Here is a 25,233-nt window from a genome sequence, read left to right on the forward strand (position 1 = left end):
AATGTTCTGTCAGTGTATAAAATATATCCAGGAATTTGCGAGTTAGGCTGACGTCGCCCTCATAAATTCCAGATAAATAATTTATCTTCTGTGAACACATTTCACTGTTTTTACATCCCCATTTGTTTCTGCAACATGGCTGGGGGAAGTGGCACTCACTGGGAAACTTTACATGGCTCTGCTCGTAGCTTTGGTGTTGTCAGCACAGCTCTGACTGGGGTAAGGTTTTGTTCTCCTGGCCGTCAGCTCACAAATCATAAATTAAGCCATTTGAAACTAAGAGACACCTTGTGCTAAAATGGGCATTTCTTACAATATTGGCAGATCAAGACAGCAACTGTTGATTTTCAGTGTTTAATGAGCAATATGCTACTGATTCTGCTGCTAATGTTGTATTTGCCTAACCTTTTTCAGTGCACCTCCTTGTGCTTTATTGCTGGAACATTTCCAAAAAACAGGAAGGGCAAAGCAGAGGGGAGGGGAGAGGAGGATGGAGAGAGAAAAGAAGATGGAGAAATTAAAAGGAGGGGTAGAACTTAATTAAAAGGCATTCTCCAGATGATGGAGGGGTAGAGGAGCCTTGTCAGAGTAATAACTTGGGATTACAGATGAGTAAAATAGTTTCCTGCAGAGGTGTTCTCAATCATGTTCAAGGCAGCGGAAAAGAGAGACCGAGGAAGAGTTCATGATGACAAGGGATGGGCAACAAGGTCAGCACAAGACTGCGTCTGGAACCAAGGAGTCATGCTACATCTCTGTCAGTATGTCAAAGGGAGAGGAATCAAAGGAGCAAAAGTCAAGTGATAAATCAAAAACATGCCTAATACCCTGTATGCTAACAGGCCATCCATTCCGCAGTCCATGACACCCGGACCATCCAGTCCAAGGACCATCTCTAGTAGGCTATGAAGCACTTCTTTCCAGTCCAGTTTTGTTTGGTTTGTTACTGGAGAGATTTATGCGTGTGGACATCTCATCATGAGAATGAGTCTTCCCTGAGCAGTGGAGCTGGGAATATAGAATGTAAACTAGAAACAGGCTGACTTTACATAGGGCATGGGCAATTCCACTTGGAGCTCTGGTAACCAATGCCTGGAGCTCTGCTCTGATGATCTGCAGTTTCAGCAGGGTGCTTGCCGTGGAAGACTCTGATTCTACTTAGTTTTTAGAATGGTTATTGAGCTGGTGAAAGATGCCAGACTGACAAACCCTGAAGACTGAAGGCCTCTCTCTATGCCTAGAATAGGTACAGCATATGAAATGTAGAGCCAATCTTCCCCTAGACTGCCTCACCAAAGTGCCTTAGCCCTGTCTTGATGGGATCTCCTCTGGGATGAAAATGAAGTGCAGTGTCCATGGGCCATTCACTCTTTGACCCTCCACTGAAATTGCCAACAAGGAGAGCAATTAGCACACATAAATGTGTATGATTTTGGGATGGGTAACTTGCTTTCTGGGACCTAGGCTGAGACTTGCATAGGGGCCACCAAACAACCACCAGATGGTAACAAGTTCCAGTCATCACCACCTGGAGCTATACTTGTACCAACAACCAGGATGTGAAAGGTTCTCTGTCCCATTAGGAAGCCTCTTTTTCTTTTACATGATTGCTTAAATATTGCTTTTGTATGTAAACCACAGCATATATGTCAGAGAGAGACATAGACATTAAGTAATAACTGGTTAAGGGGAATTTTTCCTTTTAAGGAGAAGAATAAAAATGTGCTATCTGCACTGCTTAAGATTTCATTCCCAGACAGCTGCATACAAATTGTGCCATATAAAGTTGGCCCTGTATGCATATTCCCTATAGAAAACCATGTGCTTTGAGATCAAGTGCTAGAAAAGGATGCAGAGAACATATAGGAATTGCCTTCCCAGACAAGACCAATTGTCCATCCAATCCAGTATCCTGCCTCTGGCAATGACAGATGCTTCAGAGCAAAGTTTAAAACTGCAATACTAATCCCTGAGGGAGATTTCTTCCTGACACCAGTTGATAATCATATTAGGCCCTGATCATTTCTGTGCTGGCTAGTGTAACTGCAGATACCACTCTTATTCATATAAATACCAAAAATGTTGTCTTTTTCCTTTATGGGGAAACTTACAATCTGCTTAAGATACTTGCCTCCGTAAAAATCCCGTAACTCTGAATTCCTCATGTTAATTTTATGCTGTGCAAAGCAAACAAACAAAGATTGATTCTCCATGCGCCGTGTGAAATTTGCTGTCTTTTGAGGAACAATAAAGGATCAATGGGAATGCCTGGTGGACCTCCTCTGTCTTTCACTATTTTGTACCTAAGCTGTCAGATCTTCTCTTGCTCTTCTCCTTCCCAAAGACCTCAATCCTTCAAGTCACTATGCATAGAAGGACCCTAGTGTCAGCACAGAGCCCCATGGAATTCAGTTGGGCACCACATCTGTCCATCTTCAGCTACTTGCAGGATCAGGGTCTAAAATGTCCTAGTCTCTTTTTGAAGCCTTTCAATATTTCATATCAGAGGAACTCTTTATCATCTGTTCTCTTCTGTATGTGTTGCTGTTGGCTACAAACACCAATCATTGATTTTCTCCCCAGTTGCACAACCCATCTCCTGGGGTTTGGCTTTCCTATGGCTTGATTCTCTCATGTTCTGAGGTAGGAGAAGCAAGTTTTTTCCATCCATGTGGGGTGATTTCACAGGGCCTCTTCTCTCCTGGAAGGGACCTGGTCCATGTGTTTGCTACATGTATGCCCAAGGTGGAACACAATGCATAGAAGCTCCCGCTAAAAGCAGGATTAAGCTGTAAGTGAGGGGACTCCTCTAGTGGACATTTCCCCATGGACTTACTCATCTATGGGGTTCTTGATCTCTGCAGCAGTTCAATAGGGTTACAGCCAGGACCATGTTTTGGCCAAAGTGTGAGTAGCACAGGTGGAGTACAGTGGAGCATGAGAAGAAAGCAGAGGGGGATGGATAAAGAAAAGAGAGTTGTGGGGGAAAGAGTGTGAAATAGAGGTGAGTACACGAGGGGAAGAAATATTAGGGAAGAGAGTTGGGGAGGGAGAGAAAGAGGGGAGAAAATAGAGTGAAACACAGGGAGAAGGAGAAAGAAAAGCAATGGGGAAATAAGTAGATGTAAGTCAGATCTTTGGGATGTCAGAGTAAGGGTTGTGAGTAGAGCTGGGCAAGTAACTGACTTTTTTCAGTTCACAGGTAATTCCAAAAAATCAGGGGGAAAATTATTTTGGGTTGTACCAAAAAAGTAATTTTTTCAAACATTTTGATTAAGCAAAAAGTTGGAAAAAATGGTTTAGGGTCAAATACAATGTTTCATTTTGATTTTGAATTTTTTTTGTTTTGATTGGTTAGTTGGGTTTTTTAATTCTTTCAATTTTTAAAAATAAAATTAAAGAGAATTTCTAAACAAAAAGTTACTTTGCACCAAAAATCAAAATGTTTCATTTTGAAAATGTCAAAACAAAATCCTTCAACTTTTCCAGATATTTTTGGGGGGTTGGGGGCAGGAGGGGATTGGGGAAACAGGGATTTAGACATGAACAGTTTGGCAGAACCAAGACACTCCATTTCTGTGTCAGTTTCAGACAAAAATTTCTCCCCACTCTCTTTGTGAGCTAATCCCAGCAAGGCAGAGCCTTGGGGAATGCAGCAGAACCTCTTCTAGGGCCCCTCAATCTGGCAGCAAACGAAGCAGCTCATGAAGGGAGAAAGGTTTTATTGTGAATTCTGCTTAACTCTCTCAAAGGGGAAAACTTTCCTCCATCTTTTGAAATAACGATTTTCTCATCTCATAAATTGAAACAGCTGTGGCTGTTCTCGCTGTGTGTGTTGTTTTTCTTCGTCTTTTTGTTGTTGGGCATATGTGTGTGATTTTCTTTAATGGCTTTTCCCTGCAGAAGGGACCCAGAGAGCTGTGCAATGTACAGGTTTGTGATCAGTGCCTTTGCAAAGGCAAAAGAAAAATGCCTTGGGCCTTTTCTGCTTTTAGAGAAGAACAAGTGTTAGGCTATTAGTCTGAATCTAACCCTGACTACATTTCTCCTGGGAACAGCTCCACAGCAAGCACTGCAGCACCATTGCCTAGAAAGGCTTCTGCCTGAGATTGGGATCAAATCTATAGCCAGGACTCCCGTACCATTCCCTGAAGTGCATCTGACTGGACTAGAGTGAAACTGGTAGCACTTCTACACTGTACCCTACAAAGGAGGGAAAAGGTGGAGAATAGAATGTACGTGAACATTCCCAGAGCCAGAGCTCCTGCCCCATTCCCTACAGTATCACCTGCTGGGGCTGTAATGTGAGGCAATGGAAGGAGTTCTCAGAGGCTTCTACAGTTCCTTGTTAAACTCAGCAGAACAAACTGAAGGGAGAGTTGGAGGAATTTCCCTCCTTATGGTAGAGTCTCCCCCTCTCTGGATGCTGAATCCTGTCTGTCGGAGTGAGCACAACTCTGGGGCTCCTAAAAACACTTTTGAAGAGCAAATGTTTGCCTTTGGGGTTGAGCAGAATGTACCTAGTTTCATGTATTTTCTTCAACAAATGAAAAATTGAGAGGGAAGAGACAAGGTCCCCAGGACAAGGTCCCCAGTCCCCACCCCCTTAGATAGGCTGAATATTTTTGAGCTAGCATGGCTGCTCTCAGCAGGGTATTGCTCAAGTGCAATATTTATCTCTGGCCAGTAAGAGGGTTATTTGCCACCTGGTGCTGCCTCCCACCTTGGGTATGGCTCTGAGTGAGATTTTTTTGTGTACATGGGGTAACGAATGAACAGATTCCTCAAGCTCTCACCCATCCTCCTTGGCTCCTGGGAATTATTGCAATTATAAGGAGAGAGTTTTTTGTTTTGTTTTTCCTCTTGTTCATATATTGGCAGCCCATCACTGATCAGGATTCCCCACAGCCATTCCCTGCAGCCAGTTCTCTTGCAGCAGCTAGTCCAGGAGTGGGAAAGGCTGTGACTGATTTAGCTGTGATTTCCACCACAGCCAACACCTCCACACCTCTCTTGAGAGCACCTCCTCTGGGAAAAGGTTGGGACCAGAGTACCTGTTCACTCTCCACAGTCACTGCCCCAAGGTCATTCTCTACTGTCTCCTGCTGCCAGAGGCCAGGGCTGGAGTAGTGCAGAGCTCCCCACAGCCAGTGCCCTAGTTCCATTCCTTACTGTGCCTCCTGATGGGAAAGGCTGGGTACAGAAGAGGCAGGAGACAATGTGGATCCGAATGGAGAGCTGCTCCCCTCTCAGAAATGCAGGCACCTTGATGCTTGTCATCTGTGTGGCAGATGTGAGAGTCGTTATGGAAGCTTTGGCCCCCTGCAGGTTGGGGTTTGTCACATTTCCCTGTTCCAGCAGCTTCATATGGTATCGGAGGTCAATGGTTCACTCCTGCTCCCTTATTTGCTGGCCTTGTTCCACTGCGTGACAAGCTGATGGGGCTGGGTGATTAGGGGAGCCTTCGCCTGCCGTAACAGATTAGTGAGTGAGAGCAGTGGAACCACAAATGGCCTAGTGACTGGCAACTAGAGAGGCTCCCCTGTGTTTCTGTCGTTCCTGAGCAGTCAGGCTGGCATGCGTGAGAACCAGGACTTGTTCACAGCAGGAGTCTAGGGGGAGAAGATGAATAGAAATGCTCAGAAGACCTCACAAGGTTGTACAGAAAGGCAGGAGATGATCTCCCAGGGTTTCTGCAGCACTAAAATAAATTCAAGGGTTGGGATTTTCTGCCTTGTCTATCTATCTGATCCAGGGATCCTCAAGCTTTGTCATACGGTGGAGTGCATTTTAATACAATGGACAGCTCCCTACACTTTCCCATTGTATAACATGGCAACAACAGCAATTCCTCCCATGGAAAAATGACACTAGGCAACAACTGATGTATTGTGACTACCTTTGATCTGATGTTAGGGAGACATGGTGCGGGAGGTAATATCTCGTATTGGACCAACTTCTGTTGGTGAGAGAGACAAGCTTTCAAGCTTACACAGAGCTCTTCTTCAGGTCTGGGAAACTAACTCAAAGTGTCATTGCTAAATACAAGGATCGAACGATTGTTTAGCATAAGTAGTTAACACACACTTCAAGGGGCCACTCCCGGTGAAGTGGCCCATATGATGTGGCAACTGTATATGGAGGAAAAGGAGCCAGCGCCACATGACCAGCCCATTCTCTGCACATCACTGTTTAGTGCTTCACAGAGTACTAGTGTTCCATGGTTCATAATCTGAGAACCTCTGAACTATATCCATCTGTCTGTCTATCTGAGTGCTTCAATAATCCCACCTACAGCCTCAGTCTCATATACCAGCTCTTGGTGAGGCTATTTGCTACTAAACTACACTCTCCAGATGGATTCATCTGAAAGGGTCAGGACACAACAAGCTCTTCTGAGTAGTTTTCCCAATCAACACCAACTCCTCACTTGACCTGTTTCTCTCAGTATCTCATTTTATTGTCTTACACACTCTTGGTTGTTTTCTTCATCTCTGTTCCTCCTCCTCTTATTCTCTGTCAGTAGCTCCCTCCTCTCTCTCATGCTGCTTTTCTCATTCCCTTATATTTTCCCTTTCCTTTTCTCCCATGGTCCTTTGTCTCTCATACTCATTCTCATGTCTCCTTTTTTCATTCCCTTTTTCTGTGTCTTCGTTTCTTCCTTCTCCACTCTTTCCCTTCCTTTATTCCTCCCTGTCTTTCACTCCCTCTCTTTGCAGCCCCCTGTGTGAGCAAGTCTTCATTGCCTGAAATTTTCTCAGCATATTCTGCTGATATTCAGTGAAAAATACAGACTGCAGGTGAATTTGCCATTTTAATGCAGTTAATGCTCCCCCACTCGCCCCTTCTGAAATTGCAAACTGCTGAGATTAGTGGCATAAAATCCCACCAGGGTATTGACATCACCAATAAAACAGGAAGTTGTTTTAATCAAACCCAGCATCCTATTTGGATGCTGGACTCAGAATTACAAGGCCAGCAGTTCTGAGAGCAACTGAGAAATAAGTGGTTGGGGAAAAGAGAGGTGAAAAACACACTTTCTTTAAAGTTATGTCCATGCCTTATGGGCATGAGTTGCAGTTTTTTTCCTGGAGTCCTTATCTAAAGAAGGTGCTCAACAGAAGCAATATTGGGCTCATAGATGACAAAGGGTTAAAAGGTCACTTGATCTGATGAGTCATCTACTAAGAAGGATTAATAGGAGGCAGTTGTGGGATATCATGTCCTCAATCCCCTGAGCACAGCTGAGGGGGAGAGTTGGTGGTGGCTCACTGATCCTAGGGCCAGCTGGGAGGCCAATTTGGACCTTATTAAAGCATCCCAGGTTAGGGGCTCACAGGAATGTCCATTATGTGGCTTGGAGAACACTAAATATGGAAGTAAAAGAAGGCATATGGAGTGCATTCACCACCACAGGTGTGAACTATTTGCCAGTCATTAACTTATGCATCCCCCTCTCCCGTCCTCTCCCCAGGACAGTTTCCACAGTTCTGGATCCAATGCCATAGTCTTTGCCAGAGTCTGACTAGTATCCACATAGGAGCAAAGTATTGGCAAGTCATCATAGCTACTTCTAGGAGTGATGCTGATGAAAAGGAGAAGAAACTGAAGGAAGGGAAAGATAACTAGAATCTACACGGCGCAATGGCAGATAGACCTAAATTCTCTGTTCTGCCAGGACTGAGAAGTGGCCCATCTAGCCCAATATCCTGCCTACAACAGTAGCTGATATGTGATGCATCAAAGGATGATGTAAAACGTTTCTAAAACACCTATTGTGCCATACGATACCATGAGGGGCAAGGGAAGATTTCTGTCTCCAGCTGCTGATGAGATTATGCTCTGAAGCGTGAGGATTGATAGCCCTTGTCACTATTAGGCCAGCTAATATAGCTGCAGATGCTACATTTAATCATATAAACTACACAGTACAGTTGCAGAACAAGGCCCCCTGGCCTACAGCATTGGGGAAGCAACTGGAGCAGATTCTTCAGGAGGAGGGGGAGGGAGAAATGGAATCTAATGTGTGTGTATGCATGTGAGAGAGCAAGATAGGAATCCACTGTGCCTAAGATTCAGTGTGTGTGGGAAAGATCCTGTGTGTGTGTGAGAGAGAGAGAGAGAGAGAGAGACACACACACACACACACACACACACACACAGCTTGTGGGGGAGGGGAGGATCAGGAATGATCCTGTGTTCGTGTGTGTTTCAGAGAGAGAGAGTAGTGAAGGTAGAGTATGGGGCAGGGCTTGTTCATCTTTAAGGATTTCCTCTCATCTGATTGTACCCACTGAAACCACATGAGGCCTGCCATGGCAGCCAGAGAACAAATAGAATAAGATCAACCAGTGCAACTGGGAGCCTTCGGTGCTGTCCATGGTGTTGAACAAATGATAACCCAGCTCTAGCAGCTGGGAGAGAATGGCTGCAGCACAGTCTGTTGTCTTTTCCCCAGTTACTGATGAACAGCAAGGCCTCAGCGTTCTTGGGAAGGGAGGGTCCAGCCAGTAGCCTGGCTGTTAGTGTTCTCTGGGTGAAAGCACTGCAGAAAATTCAGCTGGCGGAGGGGTAGTGTGCCCCAGCGTTCATGTGACTAAGGAGATCCTCATGTATCTGGCTCTGACATTGGTGGCAACCTCTTCTCCTCTTCTCCCCACATTTTAGTACAAACTTTACCATGAAAAGAGCAACAAGTTGATTTTCCTGATTGGTTTTCTTTTCTGTTCAATCCATTTGGAGGCTAAAGCCAGCGCTTCGATGGCCCTTTTAGAAATGAGTATCCTGTGCACTGGAGTCTTTTGAGGCCATAATTATAGCAAACTTTTTAGGGACCACTGGGCTGACGCTAATGCACTATCCTTCTCTTGCTATGCAGAGATCTTTGAGCCTTAAATCTATCATTTGAACCTTTTCTCTTCACACCTGGAAACTGTGCTTACTCTGGCTGCCTCTGTGTGTGCCCCCTTTACTGCACTGCGCATCAAAATGCAGCTCATGCATCTTTCTCTTCATGCTTGTGGTATTGTGTGGATGTGGGGCAATGTGACTCTTGGGAATATTGGATTAAATTGGTACTTTAAATTGCAGGCCTCACTACAGTATGAAAACTCACTTCCTTCTTCCTTCATTCACTCACCCTCCCTCTTATTCATGTACATAATTTCTCACACCTGCTCAGACTTTCACACCTGACTACTCATAGATACATGCCTTTATGCTTTCATACTCTCACACCCTCTCACCTCCACCCTCATTTGTACACACGTTGCCACTCACACTCATCTTCCCATGCTCACTGTCACATATACACGTTAACATTCACTGTCACACAACAAAGGGTAGGAAAAAATGGTCAGTTTTCACAATGGGGAGAGGTAAATGGTGGTGTTCCCCAAGGTTCTGTTTTGGGAGATGTGCAGTTGAACATATTTATAAATGATTGGGGGAAAGGGATGTACAGTGAGATGGCAACATTTGCAGATGATACAAAATTACTTAAGATAGTTAAGTCCAAAGCTGACTGTGAAGAGTTACAAAGAGATCTTACAAAACTGGGTGACTGGGCAACAAAATGGCAAATGAAACTCAATGTTGATAAGTACAAAGTAATGCACATTAGAAAAATAATCCCCCCTATACATACAAGATGTTGGGGTCTAAATGAGCTGTTACCAGTCAAGGAAGAGATTTTGGTATTAGTGTGGATAGTTCTTTGAAAACATCCACTTACTGAGAAGCAGCAGTCAAAAAAGCTAACAATGTTAGGAACCATTAGGAAAGGTTAATAATAAATAAAGATAATAAAACTGAAAACATCATAATGCTACTATATGAATCAATGCTACACCCACACCATGAATGCTGCATGCAGATCTGGTCACCTCATATCAAAAAAGATATATTAGAATTGGAAACGGTGCAGAGAAAGGCAACCAAAAGGAATAGGACTATACAACAGCTTCCATATGAGAAGAGAGAAAAAAGACTGGGACTGTTCACCTTAGAAAAGAGACAACTAAGCAGGGGGATATGGTGAAAGTATATAAAATTATGAATGGGGTCGGGAAAGTGAATAGGGAAGTGTTAGTTACCCCAGGGGAAATATCTCTTCATATGAACCATTAATTAAATTAATAGGCAGTGGATTTAAAACAATAAGGAAGTATTTCTTCACACAACGCACAGTCAACCTGTGGAGTTGGTTGCCAGGGGATGTCGTGAAGGCCAAAAGTATAACTGGGTGAAACAAATTAGATAAGTTTGTGGAGGACAGGTCCATCAGTGACTATTAGCCAAGATTGTCAGGGACACAACACCATACTCCAGGTGTCCCTAAACCTCTGACTGCCAGAAGCTGGGACTGGATGATGGGGAATGGATCACTTGATAAATTGTCCTGTTCTGTTCATTCCCTTTGAAGCATCTGGCACCAGCTCCTGTAGGAAGACAAGATACTGGGCTAGATGGACCATTGGTGTAACCCAGTATAGCCATTCTTGTGTTCATATATGTGTTCTCTCACACATACACACCTGCATCTACACTCACTTCCTCACCACAAACTTATACACACAGCCACTCACTCAAACACATACACTTGAGCGCTCTTATGTGCATTTTCTCACACATCCACCCAAACCTTCACACTCACTTCCATACATCTGCTCTCACTTACTTACACGTGTGCTTGTTCTCTTACATTCTGTCTGTCTGTCTCTCTCTGTCTCATTGTCCAGTCCCTATAATGAGGCCTTTTCTGGTTCATCTCGCTCCCTTCTTTGTTCTCTCAAACACACAGCTGCAATCAAGATGTCCAGAACAGAACTGGAGTGCATCAAGGCCATTAACAAAGACAGTAGGAACCTCCCTATTCTGTAACCTCTCTCACACCCTGATAGCACAGTAACCCAGGGACTAGTTTGAAGTGTAAAGTCAGCCATGGTTGCCGGTTTGTTGTTTGTATTTAACACTCGTGTGAGGGAAAGCCCGTCCCAACACAGGGTGTTTTAAATGAAGTGACTTGTCAAGTGAGTGACTGTGGCAGGGATCTGAGAGGCAGTAAATTTAGCAGCTCTCACTTCCCCTGACAGCCTGTCATGCACTTGAAACATAAATAGCGGTGGAGACAAATCACTGCTGTTTTCCTATTAAGCTTTGCCCCACTGGCCTCCTGGCTTGCAAGCAACATTTCTACCCAGCCTGCTGGCGTGCCTCATCTTAGGGATGGATGTGCCTCCCCCACATCAGCTAAGGGAGAAGAAGGAAGGGAATTATTGTGCTGTTATTTCCTCAAGTGTCCTTGGTCTCTTGGAACTGTTCATCAGATGATGGATTTCTACCCTAGAGCTGTTGTCTCCTGGCCCTTCCTTTCTCTCAACAAAGTTGGGAGAAGCAGGATCTTTCCCCTTCTCATTTAGATGTGCTAGTCTTAACTTCTTCCCCAGCTCCCTCTGTCATGCCCTGCCAGGTCACATTAAAGGACAATACCAACCATTCACTTTAATAAAGGAATTAAGAAGGGATTTTCAAAAGCACCTAAGTGATTTAAGAACATAAAATCTTATTGAAAGTCATCGGAACTTGTGATCCTAAGTCACGTAGATGCTCTTGAAAATCCCACTCTAAAGCCCTAATTGGTATTTAACTGCTTAATAAAATGTATCTCTGGAGTTTTTGTTAACCCTTAGAGCAGTGAGCATGGGACCCCTCCCCATTAGAGTTCTTTACTGAGGCAGTGGGGACAAGCAGACTAACCCCATTCCTCTTCTTCCCCTTTCCCATATCTCTCATTAATTCTGTTCCCTCCTTCTCCCCACTCCTCAAGAAAATGAAATCATACCAAGCATGAAGAGAGCCTGATCTGTGCTGGCCTATTTTGTGCCACTGGTATATTAGCACTAGCAAAACTTCCACTGCTTTACCGGGAAAAAAACATAACAAAACTCCCATAGGAACTTCCTAACAAGGGCAATAGTTTCTTCCAAACTGATTTTTTAACGGTTTCTTAGGCCAGTTCCTCTGGACTGTCTAGAGTTCCTGTATCCAGCATGGTAACTAGCTCATGCCGGAACAAGTTACTTGTCTTCTCAGTAGAGACACCTGCTCATTCCACATGCAACTTTTTTTCTATCAGTCTCTGGGATCACCTGATTGAGTGATTTTTGTTGTTTCCCTTCTCTTTTACCTCTCCCTGAACTTCTTCATTTTTTTCTGCCTCTCTCTCTCTTCTTCTTTGTTTTTTATTATTTTTCCTCTATTCCTCTGCCTTCTAGTCTGATCTGCATCCCCTTTCTGGTTTTGATTTGCCCCTCTCAAGTCCCTTAATATCTTCTCTCACTCTTTATTACCTTCTACATGCCTTTGCTCTTTTGCTTTCAGAAATACTCTTATTCCCCCACCTCTTCTTGCTGATACATTCTGTATTTGTATGTCTGTCTATGTCCCCATGCCACACACTTTTTCTTCTGTGCTCTCACTTGTCCTTCCTTTCTAACACATTGACTACTCCTCTTTCTCTGCTCTTCAGGAAAGTCTTGTCACCGTCCCCATGGCCCTGATTTTCAAAAGTGCTGAGAACTCCACTTGAAGTCAGTGGGAACAACATGCTCAGTACCACTCAAAATCAGGACCTCTTGTTCTTCAGTGCTTGTCTTCCCTCTACTATTTTTCAAGCAACAAGCTGCCACACCCAGCCTGCAAGAAACCCTTATGTTATTAACTTGCCAAGTGGGATTATTTAAAAGGGCCTCAACCCAAAACATCCCATTTGCTGCTTAAAGGACAAGTCCCCCTGAACTAGTGGTGCAAGGCAAATTTGGAAGCTGCCTTGTTCTTTGAAAACAAAAGGGTTCTAAGAGCAGCGGAATTAATCACACTGGACCACATCAAAATGGCCTGTATAGACCTCTATCCCATCTCTAGCACTGTCCAGTACCAGATGCAGAGGAAGATGTCTGACACCCGTATTGGACATAACTGAGAAATATTGCACCATAGATTTTGGTCAGCAGAAATGCAGACCAAAGCAGCATTCAGGAAGTTAATCTTTCTACACAAATACCCCATAAATATCATCACCATGCCACACAACAAGTTGACAAACTTTTGAGAGGCAACAGTAGCTGAGGGATAGCTTGACCATACTCCCACTGTTTAAAACTAGAGCTTTGCAAAAGGTCCATAGAAAGAACTGAAGCAAAATGGAAATCTCGGGCTTCTGGTTTCTGATGTGAACTCAGCATTCAGACCAGCTTAACTAAAAATAGAGAAGAGCCCACTTCCCCTCTCCACTTGCCCTGTGTAGGAGTGCAACCCCATAATTCCTCTTCTGGGACAAACCACGTTGGCTCCTTTCAAACTTCACTGTGCCCTGTGCAAGGGTGGCTCTATGTATTTTGCCGTCCCAAGCATGGCAGGCAGGCGGCTTTCAGCAGCATGCCTGCGGGAGGTCCGCTGGTAATGCAGATTCAGCGGCATGCCTGCGGGAGGTCCGCTGGTGCCGCGCCTTCGGCATACCCGCTGCCGAATTGCCGCCGAAACTGCGGGACCGGTGGACCTTCCACAGGCATGCCACCGAAGGCAGCCTGACTGCCGCCCTCACGGCGACCGGCAGGCCGCCCCCCATGGCTTGCCGCCCCAGGCACGCACTTGGTGTGCTGGTGCCTGGAGCTGCCCCCGGCCCTGTGCCTTCCCAGAGCTGCACATCCCAGAGCCTTTTTCAGTAGGGAAGAACATGCCATTAAACTACAAAATGACAGTAGAGTGAGTGCTTTGTCTAGAATGGGACTACTCAGAGGGAAAGGAGTGTATGAGGCCGAGCGAGAGTGACTGAGCTGACAGTCACCAGGGAGCGAAATGACCGGCTGGGTTGTTATATTTTAATTGCCTTTCAAAGGCCTCTCCATCATGCAACAAACCCCTGTTCCCCAAGCAGTCTCAGATTCTATTACCTTCTCTGCTTAACACTATTGGTAGCAAACACCAATTGATTTTTTTTTCTATTCCTACTGCAGAAGGCGACTGCTGGTTCTTCCCCTCCACCTGGGTGGGGGTGTCACTAACAAGAGGGAGAGGGCACCTCTCCCTGCAGAGCTGGTCACACCACAAAGAGAGAAATGTGCTCCATTCAACACAGCTAATCATCCCCACCCTCAGGCAGGGGGGAAAAGCTCTAGGATTCTTAGTCAGACCTGCAAGTTTGTAACCTCCTTTTCTATTGCTGCTCCAAAGGGCGCCTCTGAGCCCTAAGGAACTTCCCAACTTCCCCCTTCTTATCTCCCAGCCTTTACCACAAAGGTCTTGTGCTGCCATGATGATCCTTGTGGCTGATGAGGGCTCCCATACATCAGATTAAAGTACCCCCACAAACAAAAAGGAACCAGAGCGCACAAATTTTGTGGGTGTGTTGAAGTTTTTGTGTTGATGTCATGAGGCTCGTGTCATGATGCCATGACATTTCCCTTGCAGCGTTGCGACATTGTGATGTTTGGTGGTGATGCTGGGATGAAACGTGTGTTGCTTCAGGTAATGTTTGGGGGCCGAATGTTGGGGTGTGTATGGTGTGACATGGTCACCCTTGTGTGACATACTGACTCAGGCACGTGGCATTTCTTCCCTCTGCTGGCTGGAATGCCAGACCTGCACAGGTGTGTGTGTGTGTGACTATAGTGCTCTGTAGTGGACATTTGAAGATCTGTAAAAAGTGAGGCTGGTTATTCAGAGAAGCTGTGAGTCCTACCACTGCTACACGAATATAGCTTCTCCTTTGCCTCAGGAGATAGAGGCCAATGTGTTCCAAAATAAAGAGGCTATAATTCTCTGTAGCTATATGTCTGGTACTCAGCTTGCAGTGTCTGTTCTCCAAAGCTGCAGAGTTATGAGTTGGTGTGGGACAGACTGAAGCTTGCCATGTCGTCAGACACCAAAGGACACTGTGCTTCTCTGAGAGTTCAGACTTTCCATTCAGCCTGGGGCACAGATACCAGGGAAGCCCCAGAATGTAGTGAATATTGATTGGCATCATAGCAAAGGAATTACTCAGTCCTACCCCGCTTTGGGAGTAGCTAGAAGGGGTAGTGCCTGTTTGGACTTTGGAGCACTGCTGGATGAGTTTATTACCTGGGTACACATCAGGGGATATCCCCGAGATATCCTATCTCACAGGATATTGTTATATTAGCAAGTAGTCTGAGTCCAGTCAGATATGTCTGACACCCTTGTCCTGTTGAAATTCAACTCCAGCTGGTACACTAACAGGTCGCACTCAGTGAGTCCTGCTTCTCCTGTGCATCATGTCATCACAGCTAATTCCAATGGCGAGTGGACAAGACGTTATATAATTCAGTCCGGGACTGTCACTTTCAGCCAAGAGGGTTCTGCTTAATGCAAGGTGTGTGGGCAGGGGAGAGCATCTCTAGAGAGAACTCCAGACATTCTTAACCCTGGGCAAGCCAGAAAATGTCTCAGTCAAGGCCAGCTGACTCTGTGGATACACAAAAGGAAATGAGATGAATGATAAATTAGGTCCCTGTGAACACCAGGGGAAACCATGCCAGGGTCTTTCTTCCTGGTTTGGCTCATCCTCATTCACAAAGCCAGAGCCAGGCCTGAGTCTTCATTGGCACCATGCTAGCCTCTGGTTTTTGTGTAGTAATGACAGACCTAGAGGCATTGGAGGCATGAGGCCAATTTACACAGTAAGCAATGGGCACAACAGGGTGTGTAAACAGAGTGATTATTTCCACAGTACGTTTGACCCTTCTGTTCCTATCCCTACAGCAGTTGATACTTCACTGCTCCCTTTGCACAGAAGAGCTCTCTGCATCTCTGTACTGTACTGTATCTCTCTGTCACTGTCTCTCTCCACTTCCGTCCATCTTACTCCCTGTCGCTGTACATCTCTTTCTTTCTCAGTAATCCGTCTACATTTTTCTCTCTGTCTCTGAACATCTCACTTTCCAAATCTCACTTTGTCTACATTACTTTCTCCCAGCTTCTCTCCATCTCTTCATCTTCCTCTTTCCCCTTCCCATCTCCATCCTTTGCTCTCCTCTCTCTCTCATTCTCCCAGTTTCCTCACATTCCCTACCTCCCATGCCATGGTAACTTTCTATCTTCCCTTCTCTCAGTAGCATTGCAGCACAGGCTGTCCCTTTACTCATACACCATCTGCCACTCTCCACTGATCTCTTTACCGAAAACAAGTCTCTTCAGCTAGGGGACAGATAAAAATGCCAACCTCAGAGGAAGCTGCAGTGGGTGAGGAGGCGAAGACTGATAAACAAAAGCTTCAAAGTTTCAAATAAAAAAAAATCCCAGCTGGAGGTAAAACAAGAAAACAATGTCAAAGGCTCCCTTAGCTATTTTTGTTTTTCAGAAGTATGTTCCTGGGGAATGTAAGGTGCAGAGGGGGGAAGGAAGTTAGGTGAGTGAGACCTTAGACAATAAATGAAAAGTGCAGAGAGAAAAGAAACCTCAATTCAGCATTGGAAGTCGCCGCAAAAAAACTTCAAATGGCATCTTTTGATGTGAAATCTTTTTATCCTCTCTGCATCTTGTTTTAGGTAGAAGGTGCCCAACATCGTCCCAGAGCCCCTTCTGCTCTCCATGCCACACAACTACAAAAGGGGTTTGAAGAAAATAAACAAAGCAGCAGAGTCCCTGTTATGTTTCTCCATACACAAAATGCAAACAGATACTTTCAGCGAGAATGAACTTTATTTTAGTTTAAGAACACAATACTACAAAAGAACCGAAGTCAAGTCTGGCTGAGAGAGAGCACAGTGTATGTGCCTTCTCTTGTACAGTCTGCATTGAACAGAATGCAAAATGGCTGCTTAGTCTTTAGAAACTTGAGGTTCCAGTACATGGTAAACCAAGACTTACCTGTTACAGTACACAGCTAAAAATGACGCCATTTCCAATGTTATCTGAATACTCTGTATATTCATAGAATGTGTGTGTATGCACGTGTGTGTGTGAGAGAGAGCGGGGGGGGGATTTATGAAATGACTGGTAAAGTGTAGAAAGAAAGAGAAGCTTTTGTGTGTGCATAAGTAGGATATGTGCATGTGAATATATGTAAGTGTATGAGGGGGTGTGTGTGGCAGTCGGGGGTGGAAGAGTGCATATATGAATGTGGGGGAGGTATATGTATATTTGTGCTTCTGTGTACTTAAATAGGCTTAAGAAGGGAGGTGTGAGGGTCAGAAGATGTGGGTGTCTGTGTGTGTTGGCATGAAGAGTGTGAGTGTGCTTCTGAGTGCAGGATTGTACACTCTGTTTTGGTGTGTGTGCATGTGTGCCCTCACAAGTGTGGTGGTGGTGTTTGTAAGCAGACTATTGTGTAAGATGGGGGTGGGGGTTTCAGCTGCTCTAGCGGGTGTGGCTAGCGAGCAAGGGGAGAGCAGACAGGGCTGAAATGAGAGCACTTTCAAAGGCTTCCATGTTCACACATCAAAGCTATCTGCAGCACATACCTGTGCAGAAGGGCCTCCACCAGCTCCCAGCTACTGCAAGCACCTGGCACGCGCCGATTCTTTCACCATTGGTTTGATTGTTAAGCCTGACAGCCCCCCACACCCCCTCTCTCCAGTCTCCAGAATAGAAAGCCTGCTCCTGGGCTGGCCAACAGGAGGGGCTCCTGTTCCAGATTTATGAGGACAGATTAAAAGTGTGACAACATATGCACAGCTTAGCTAGGCAGTGTCTACGGGGACTGTGAGAAGAAACCAGCTACCTGTGAATTTCTGAGGGGGACAATAATCCCCAAGGGGAGAACAGTTGCTTAGGATCAGACAAGGTGATGTAACTAGGGCTTATGGGATGGCAGGACTAAACCTTGTTTGTCTTTGGAATAGCCTCCCCAGGGGAAGTGGGGGGGGTTTCGCCTTCCTCTGTAGCGGGGGGCACGGGTCACTTGCTGGAAGATTCTCTGCACCTTGAAGTCTTTAAACCATGATTTGAGGACTTCAATGGCTCAGAGACAGGTTTGATACAGGAGTGGGTGGGTGAGATTCTGTGGCCTGCATTGTACAGGAGGTCAGACTAGATGATCATAATGGTCCCTTCTGACCTTAAAGTCTATGATTCTATGAAACCTCATCACTGGGAACATTTAAATCTGAACCAGACAAAAATCTGGGGTGAGATGGGTGAGTTTTGCCATTGACTTTAATGGGGTTGTGATTTCACTCCTGGGAGAATACGCTGCAGGGAACCCTCTTGTCCTAATGAGAGTGGACTAGATTCCTGTGAGCAGATGGCATTTCCCCCATCTCCTAACACAGCACGCACATCAGTAAACCACACCACTGGGTAGTGTCCACGCTTACCCCTTTCTCTAGGCTTAACGTGGACTGTAACAAACCTAAACATCCTGCCAGTGCTTGCTGCTGAGCTAGGCTGTTTCTAGATTTTCTCCCTGTCACTGACTTTAGTTGCCTCTGCCTCAGAGAGAGACTCTCCAACAACTTTTATAGGTTGGAGTTAAGTGGATGGGTCCTCTTTGTCAGGCTGCCATGGTCGCTGTGTTCAAGAGACTAGAACCTGACCTTCTGTTACGATGCCGTGTTGTGTTTTTGCTATCTCTCATTCCTGTAATTTGACATCACACTTTACAGAAATGCTCTTTTTAAAAACTTTCTACCCTGGTAGGGGACATGGCTGCAGCAGAAGGGAGGGGTTGGGATTGCAGTTCAGAGTAATTAAGTTTATGGAGCAAAACATTGCTGCTCAGAGATGAAACTGGCATAGAAGGAGAGAGCAGTGATAGAACTGACAACATTTTAGCAAGGAGTTCCCAGAAAATGTTCCCCCCCCAAGCAGTGTGCTAAACCCCATGCCCCAGGGATGCGTAGGCTAAAGGAAGGAAGACTGAGGGGCTGAATAGATCTATCCATTTGCTGTACTGCAAACCAACTGCTCTTCATCCCCACTTTGCTGGAAAGGATTATGCGTTGTTCCTGAAAGTACTCCTGGGCCTGTTGATGGCTCAGTGTTCCTTCTGTTTATTTGTGTGTGTGTGAGAGAGAGAGAGAGATGTTGTGAGGAGCCCAGAAGATTCTTCCTCTGGGAAACCTGGCAAAATATTTTCTCTTCCAGAATATTTTTCAGAGCTCCAAGGATATGTTGTTTCCAGCAGGCAGGTTTAGCAGCACCCAAAGAGGCGGCGACTCCATCAGAGGCTAGGAAATCTTCCCCCAACTGTCCCTTCAGTTTGGTGACAGTATTTTGACAAGCACCTGCTCAGTGCCCCCTCCCACCCCTTGTATGAAAAGTGGGTCCAACCCATTATGCTAACAAGATGAGAGCAGAGCAACTGTGCCCTGACAAATTATGTTTTAGTCTTTGGTTTATTAAGATCTGCTGTGGTGGCAGATTAACGTCCCCTGCTCAGCATCTAGTAGTCAGGAGCTGCCAATGCTGCGATAAATGGAGTGCGTTCTGACTCTAGATGGGATTTTCAGGAGCACCTTAGCATTGGCCTAATGCTGCTCCCATTCATGTCAATGGGAGCAGACTTAGGTCAATGGTGAGCACTTGTGAAAATCGCACCCAAATGGCCTTGCCACCAGAATGTTGTTCCTAACTTCTTCACCTGCGCACTATTGGGAGCGGTGTCATGGTGACTCCTGCAGTGCAGTAGGGTGGACCGTATTCCCTCTTTGTCTAATAGTGAACACTATCCTATAAAAGCAGGTCATGCAGCAGAGCATTAGCCCTTTCTGCATCTGTGCTAGTAAGTCCTGAAGGTAAAATGCAGACTAACACAAAAGCAGATAGTGGTTTGGGACACAGTGGTGTTAGATTCAAATTCATCAGAAATATGGGAGCATTTGGATCTGGGTTTTGGGTCTGCCCATCTCTGAATAAAAGAGGAAAGCTTATTCACTTTGGAAGCATTTATTCACCATATGTGGCGTGGCAGCTCCTCTTTGAATACTGAGTTGCCAAGTCTGGGGATGATTTTACCCATTGGGGGATTTTGATGAGTGCAGGAAAAAGAAGAACTAAGAGTGGTAGTGCAAGGGACAGAATCCTGAGCAGAGCTTTATCAGTCCCCAAAGTCCCTATTCCTGATGCAAAGCAAAGAGAATCTGGCTGGTGCCCTGTGTTCATCCTCCAATGTGCTTGGCTAATCTGATCTGGCTAACTTGCTTTGGCTAATATGCCACAGAAAACATATGCCTGTGCACTGGGACGGTTCTGCCACTCTAAGGAATATCACTGGAACTGGAGCCCCTGAGAGTGGGCTTAGCTGCTACTGCCACTCTGGACTTGGTGAGCCAGGGACAAATGCCCAGTCCACACAGACAGTATTTGAAGCACATCCAGCAACTCAGGGATGGATTTTCAGAGGAGTTGCCCACCCACAGATGGGGTCAGACTATGAAAAGAGCTCACATCCCATTCAGCCACTTCAATGAAAAGGCCAGATTTTCAAAAGATCTCAGCCCTCCATTGACAACAATGAAATCTTCTGGGCACTGAGCTATTCTGAAAATCTGACCCGTATGATTTAAAAGTGAGATTAGAATTGGGTTTTTGGATTGGGTTTGTTTGCCTGTGCTATGCAGTTTGCAAACTCTGCTGCAGCCATGCTCCAGAGCAGTGTTTGTACCCTGTTAAGACAGGAAAATACTCTCCCATCATGGTTTTGCCCAGCATTGCTCATAATCCTTCTAGGGAGAGTCCAAGCTTGGGTTCCAGAGTGATAGTGTAGATATGCTAATCCTAACATTTTACACTGCTGTTGCTGTTGCACCTCCATCCAAGGATCTCAATGTGCGTTCCATAGGTTGACCTCACAACCCCCCTTGGAGGGGGGTATTATTAGCCACAGTTTACAGATGGAGAAACTGAGGAATGGAGAGCTAGTGTTGCAGTGATTATTGGTCTCTGTGGCTCAACTTTACTTTCCAAAAGCCCGTATTTCTCAGTGTGGAGGTGTTTCCAGAAAACTTAGTCTTGTCAATGATGGTCTGGGTTGGAAGTTTGCGTTTTCTGAGACAGAAAACAATTCCACGACTTTTCATGGTCGGGGGCTACAGGTAAAATATGTCCCAATTTATGATGGTCATAACTACCATAGAGCCAATTATAATCTGTCTGACCTCTCTTGGTTTTCAAATATCTAGTCATTAAACTAATTCTGTCCTTGCAAGTTGGAGATTTTGCTTCTATGAATGTGTCTGATTCTGGCCACAAGGCTAGGTTTGGGCTAGTATGTGGTGTTTGGCATTTGGCACTCCTTTTACGCATCCTTTTGGTTCTCCAGAATCTAAGCTTTCATTTAAAAAAAAAAGGCTCTATCTGTTGTGGTTGCTGAGATAGCTTCAAAGTAGCTCCCGTCTGTCATTGTTTCATGGATAATTGTGCCATGATCATTCACATGTTACAACCAAAGTGAAGGCTGCTCAAGTCCACACCACCTAATAACATCCTGCTGTGTATTTTTCTCCTCCTAGGCAGAGAATTTGAAGGTGAGGAAGAGTACCTGGAGATCCTAGGGATCACACGGGAGCAATCTGGCAAGTACGAGTGCAAAGCCGCCAATGAGGTTTCCTCGGCAGATGTCAAGCAAGTCCGGGTCACTGTGAACTGTGAGTACATTTGAACCAGATGGGGGTGGGCTCCCATATCATGGTGATGGTAGGAAGAGGAGAACATCCTGATATTCCCATAACCTGGGCCCTATTTCTTTTCAAAGGAAACATGTGGGGCATATTCTACTGTTGGACATGCATGGCCTGAAATCAGAGAGACTCACCTGAGGGCAGAGCTTATGCCTTAGACTTGGTGAATGATGTAGAAAAAGTATCTGTGAGGTTCCCCTTTCCCTCCCCGTAGAAGGGCCAGCACAGTCCATGTTTAGCCACTGACATTCAAGAGAACAGTACCATGAACAGAAACTTCCACAAAGTGACAGGGGTAGATAAGAGTCTAAAGGCCAAATTTAGGAGTGATGTGTAAAGAGGTGTAAATTAGACTCCAGTACATTCACTCAGACCCATTGACACTAATCTGGACTCCCTCCAATCTATTTACGCTCCCTTACTGAGCAGTAGAGTGGGTGTAAGTGGGTGTGACCAACACACCAGGGAGCTGGGAGAATGTGTATGAGAGAGGTCCTTCAATGTTGCATGGGACCACTTTAACTTGCATCTTCTTCCAGATCTTCAGCATGTAAACTATGCTAACATAGGTTTCAGAGTAGCAGCCGTGTTAGTCTGTATCCGCAAAAAGAAGAACAGGAGTACTTGTGGCACCTTAGAGACTAACACATTTATTAGAGCATAAGCTTTCGTGGACTAATAAATTTGTTAGTCTCTAAGGTGCCACAAGTACTCCTGTTCTTCTTTATGCTAACATAGACTCCCTATAGATCTATAGAGCATAGGTAAGGGCCTCTCCACAGTGACTTTTACCGCCTTTAACTGCTTTGGGGCACGGTTAGCTAAAACTCACTTTCTGTCCACACACCACACAGTTAATAAATAGTTCATAACTGGTGAATCCTAGACAGGTGTTGCCCTTTCTAGCAAGCTAGTCTGACCCTGATTCAGCCCCAGTGCATGGTTAGGCATGTGGTTACTTAAATTAAATGTATGCCCCAGATACAAAGACATAGTAAGAGGACCAAAAAAAAAAAATGCCACCATGGCTAAACAAAAGAGTAAAAGAGGTGATTAGAGGCAAAAAGGCATCCTTTAAAAATTGGAAGTCAGATCCTACTGAGAATAATCGAGAGGACCATCTGGCAAGTCATGTGTAAAAAGTCTAATTAGTTTGGCCAAAAAAGAATTTGAAAAGCAACTAGTAAAAGACACAAAAAACTAACTGATTGAGGTATCAGTAGCAGAGCTTTTGGAACAAACTGATAAACTAAATAGCAGTCAGACATCAGGACCAGATGGTATTTACCCAAGAGTTCTGAAGGAACTCAAATTTGAAATTGCAGAACTGCTGACTGTGGTATGTATCCTATCACTCAAATCAGCCTCTGTACCAGAGGACTGGAGGGTAGCTAATGTAACACCCATTTAAAAAAAAAAAGACTTCAGAGGCGATCCTGGCAATCACAGGCTGGTAAGCCTAACTTTAGTAGCAAGCAAATTGATTGGAACTATACTAAAGAAAAGAATTATCAGACACATAGATGAACACAATTTGTTGATGAAGAGTCAACACGACTTTTATAAAGGGAAATCATGCCTCACTTATCTCTTAGAATTCTTTCAGGAGATCAACAAACATGTGGACAAGGGTGATCCAGTTGATACAGTGTACTTAGACTTTCAGAAAGCCTGTGACAAGGTCCATCATCAAAGTCTTGTAAGCAAAATAGGCAGTCATGGGATAAGAGGAAAGCTCCTTTCATGGATGAGAAACTGGTAAAAGACAGGAAACAAAGGATAGGAATAAATGGTCAGTTTTCAAAATGTAGAGAGGTAAATAGCAAAGACCCCCAAGGATATGTACTGGGACTAGTGCTGTTCAACATATTCATAAATGATTTGGAAAAGGGGGTAAACACTGAAGTGGCAAAGTTTGCAGATAACACAAAATTACTTAAGATGGCTAAATTCAAAACGGACTGCCAAGAGTTACAAAGAGATCTCACAAAACTGGGTGACTGGGCAACAAAATAGCAGATGAAATTCAGTATTGATAAGTGTAAAGTAATGTACCATGGAAAACATAATCCCAACTATTCATACAAAATCATGGGGCCTAAATTAGCTGTTACCACTCAAGAAAGAACTATCATTGTGGATAGTTCTCTGAAAACATATGTTCAATGTGCAGTGATTAATAAGACTGGGACTTTTCAGCTTGGAAAAGAGATGACTAAAGGGGGATAGGATAGAGGTCTAGAAAATCATGACTGGTGTGGAGAAAGTACAGAAAGAAGTGTTACTTACACCTTCTCAGAACACACGAACTAGGGGTCACCAAATGAAATTAATAGGCAGCAGATTTAAAACAAACAAAAGAAAGTATTTCTTCACACAACACACAGTCAACCTGTGGAACTTTTTGCCAGAGGATGTTGTGAAGACCAAGACTATAACAGAGTTCAAAAAAGAACTAGATAAATTCACAGAGGATAGGTCCTTCAGTGGCTATTAGCCAGGATGGGCAGGGATGATGTCCCTAGCCGATGTTTGCCAGGAGCTGAGAGTGGGCGACAGGGGATGGATCACTTGATGATTATCTGTTCTGATCATTCCCTCTGGGGAACCTGGTATTGACCACTGTCAGAAGACAGGATACTGGGCTAGATGGACCTTTGGTCTGACCCAGTATCGCTGTTCTTATGTTCTTATGTGGCAGTCAAAAAAAAGCTAACAATGTTAGGAACATTAGGAAAGGGATAGATAATAAGAAAATACCATAATGTCATTCTATAAATCCATGGTACGTCCATACCTTGAATACTGCATGCAGTTCTCGTAACCCCATCTCACAAGGGATATATTAGACTTGGAAAAAGTAGAGAGAAAGGCAACAAAAATGATTGGGGTATGGAACATTTTCGATATGAGGAGCAATTAAAAAGACTGAGACTATTCAGTTTAGAAGAGAGACGACTAAGGGGGGATATGATAGAGGTCTATAAAATCATAAATGGTGTGGAGAAAGTGAATAGGAAAGTATTTATCCCTTCACATAACACAAGAACTAGCAGTCACCTAATAAAATTAATAGGCAGCAGGTTTCAAATAAACAAAAGGAAGTACTTCTTCACGCAACTCACAGTTAACCTGTGGAGTTGGTTGCTAGAGGATGTTGTGAAGGCCAAAAGTATAACTGGATTCTAAAAAGAATTAGATAAGTTAATGGCGGACAGGTCCATCAATGGCTATTAGCCAAGCTGGTCAGGGATACAACTCCATGCTCTGGGTGTCCCTAAGCCTCTGACTGCCAGAAGCTGGGACTGGATGGATCACTCGATAATTGTCCTGTTTTGTTCATTCCTTCTGAAGCATCTGGCACTGGCCACTATCAGAAGACAGAATACTGGGCTAGATGGACCTTTTATTTGACCCAGTATGTCCATTCTTTGTTGTGTGGACATGCACCTCTGATAATGTTAAACAATAATATGGAATATATTCTATATGTGTATGTTGTAGGCATAGAATCCAAACAAGCATGTCAGTTCAAATAGTTGCTTACGCTGCATAAATAAACGTATAACACTGAATGAATCTATTTAACACAAAT

The 25,233-nt window shown here is 44.6% G+C and overlaps 1 protein-coding gene across 3 annotated transcripts in view; it reads left to right on the top strand.

Annotated features, from left to right (window-relative positions):
• The window catches only part of LSAMP (limbic system associated membrane protein), a 1,336,346-nt gene that overhangs the window by 1,261,454 nt on the left and 49,659 nt on the right, over positions 1–25,233 (top strand). For all 3 annotated transcript variants that reach the window (XM_034789028.1, XM_034789018.1, XM_034789038.1), the window contains one exon: positions 21,471–21,605. In XM_034789028.1, the coding sequence (XP_034644919.1) occupies positions 21,471–21,605 (135 nt within the window). The remainder of the gene's footprint in view (positions 1–21,470; positions 21,606–25,233) is intronic.

This window comes from Trachemys scripta, chromosome 1, assembly GCF_013100865.1.
Source record: "Trachemys scripta elegans isolate TJP31775 chromosome 1, CAS_Tse_1.0, whole genome shotgun sequence".
Lineage (NCBI taxonomy): Eukaryota > Metazoa > Chordata > Testudines > Emydidae > Trachemys > Trachemys scripta.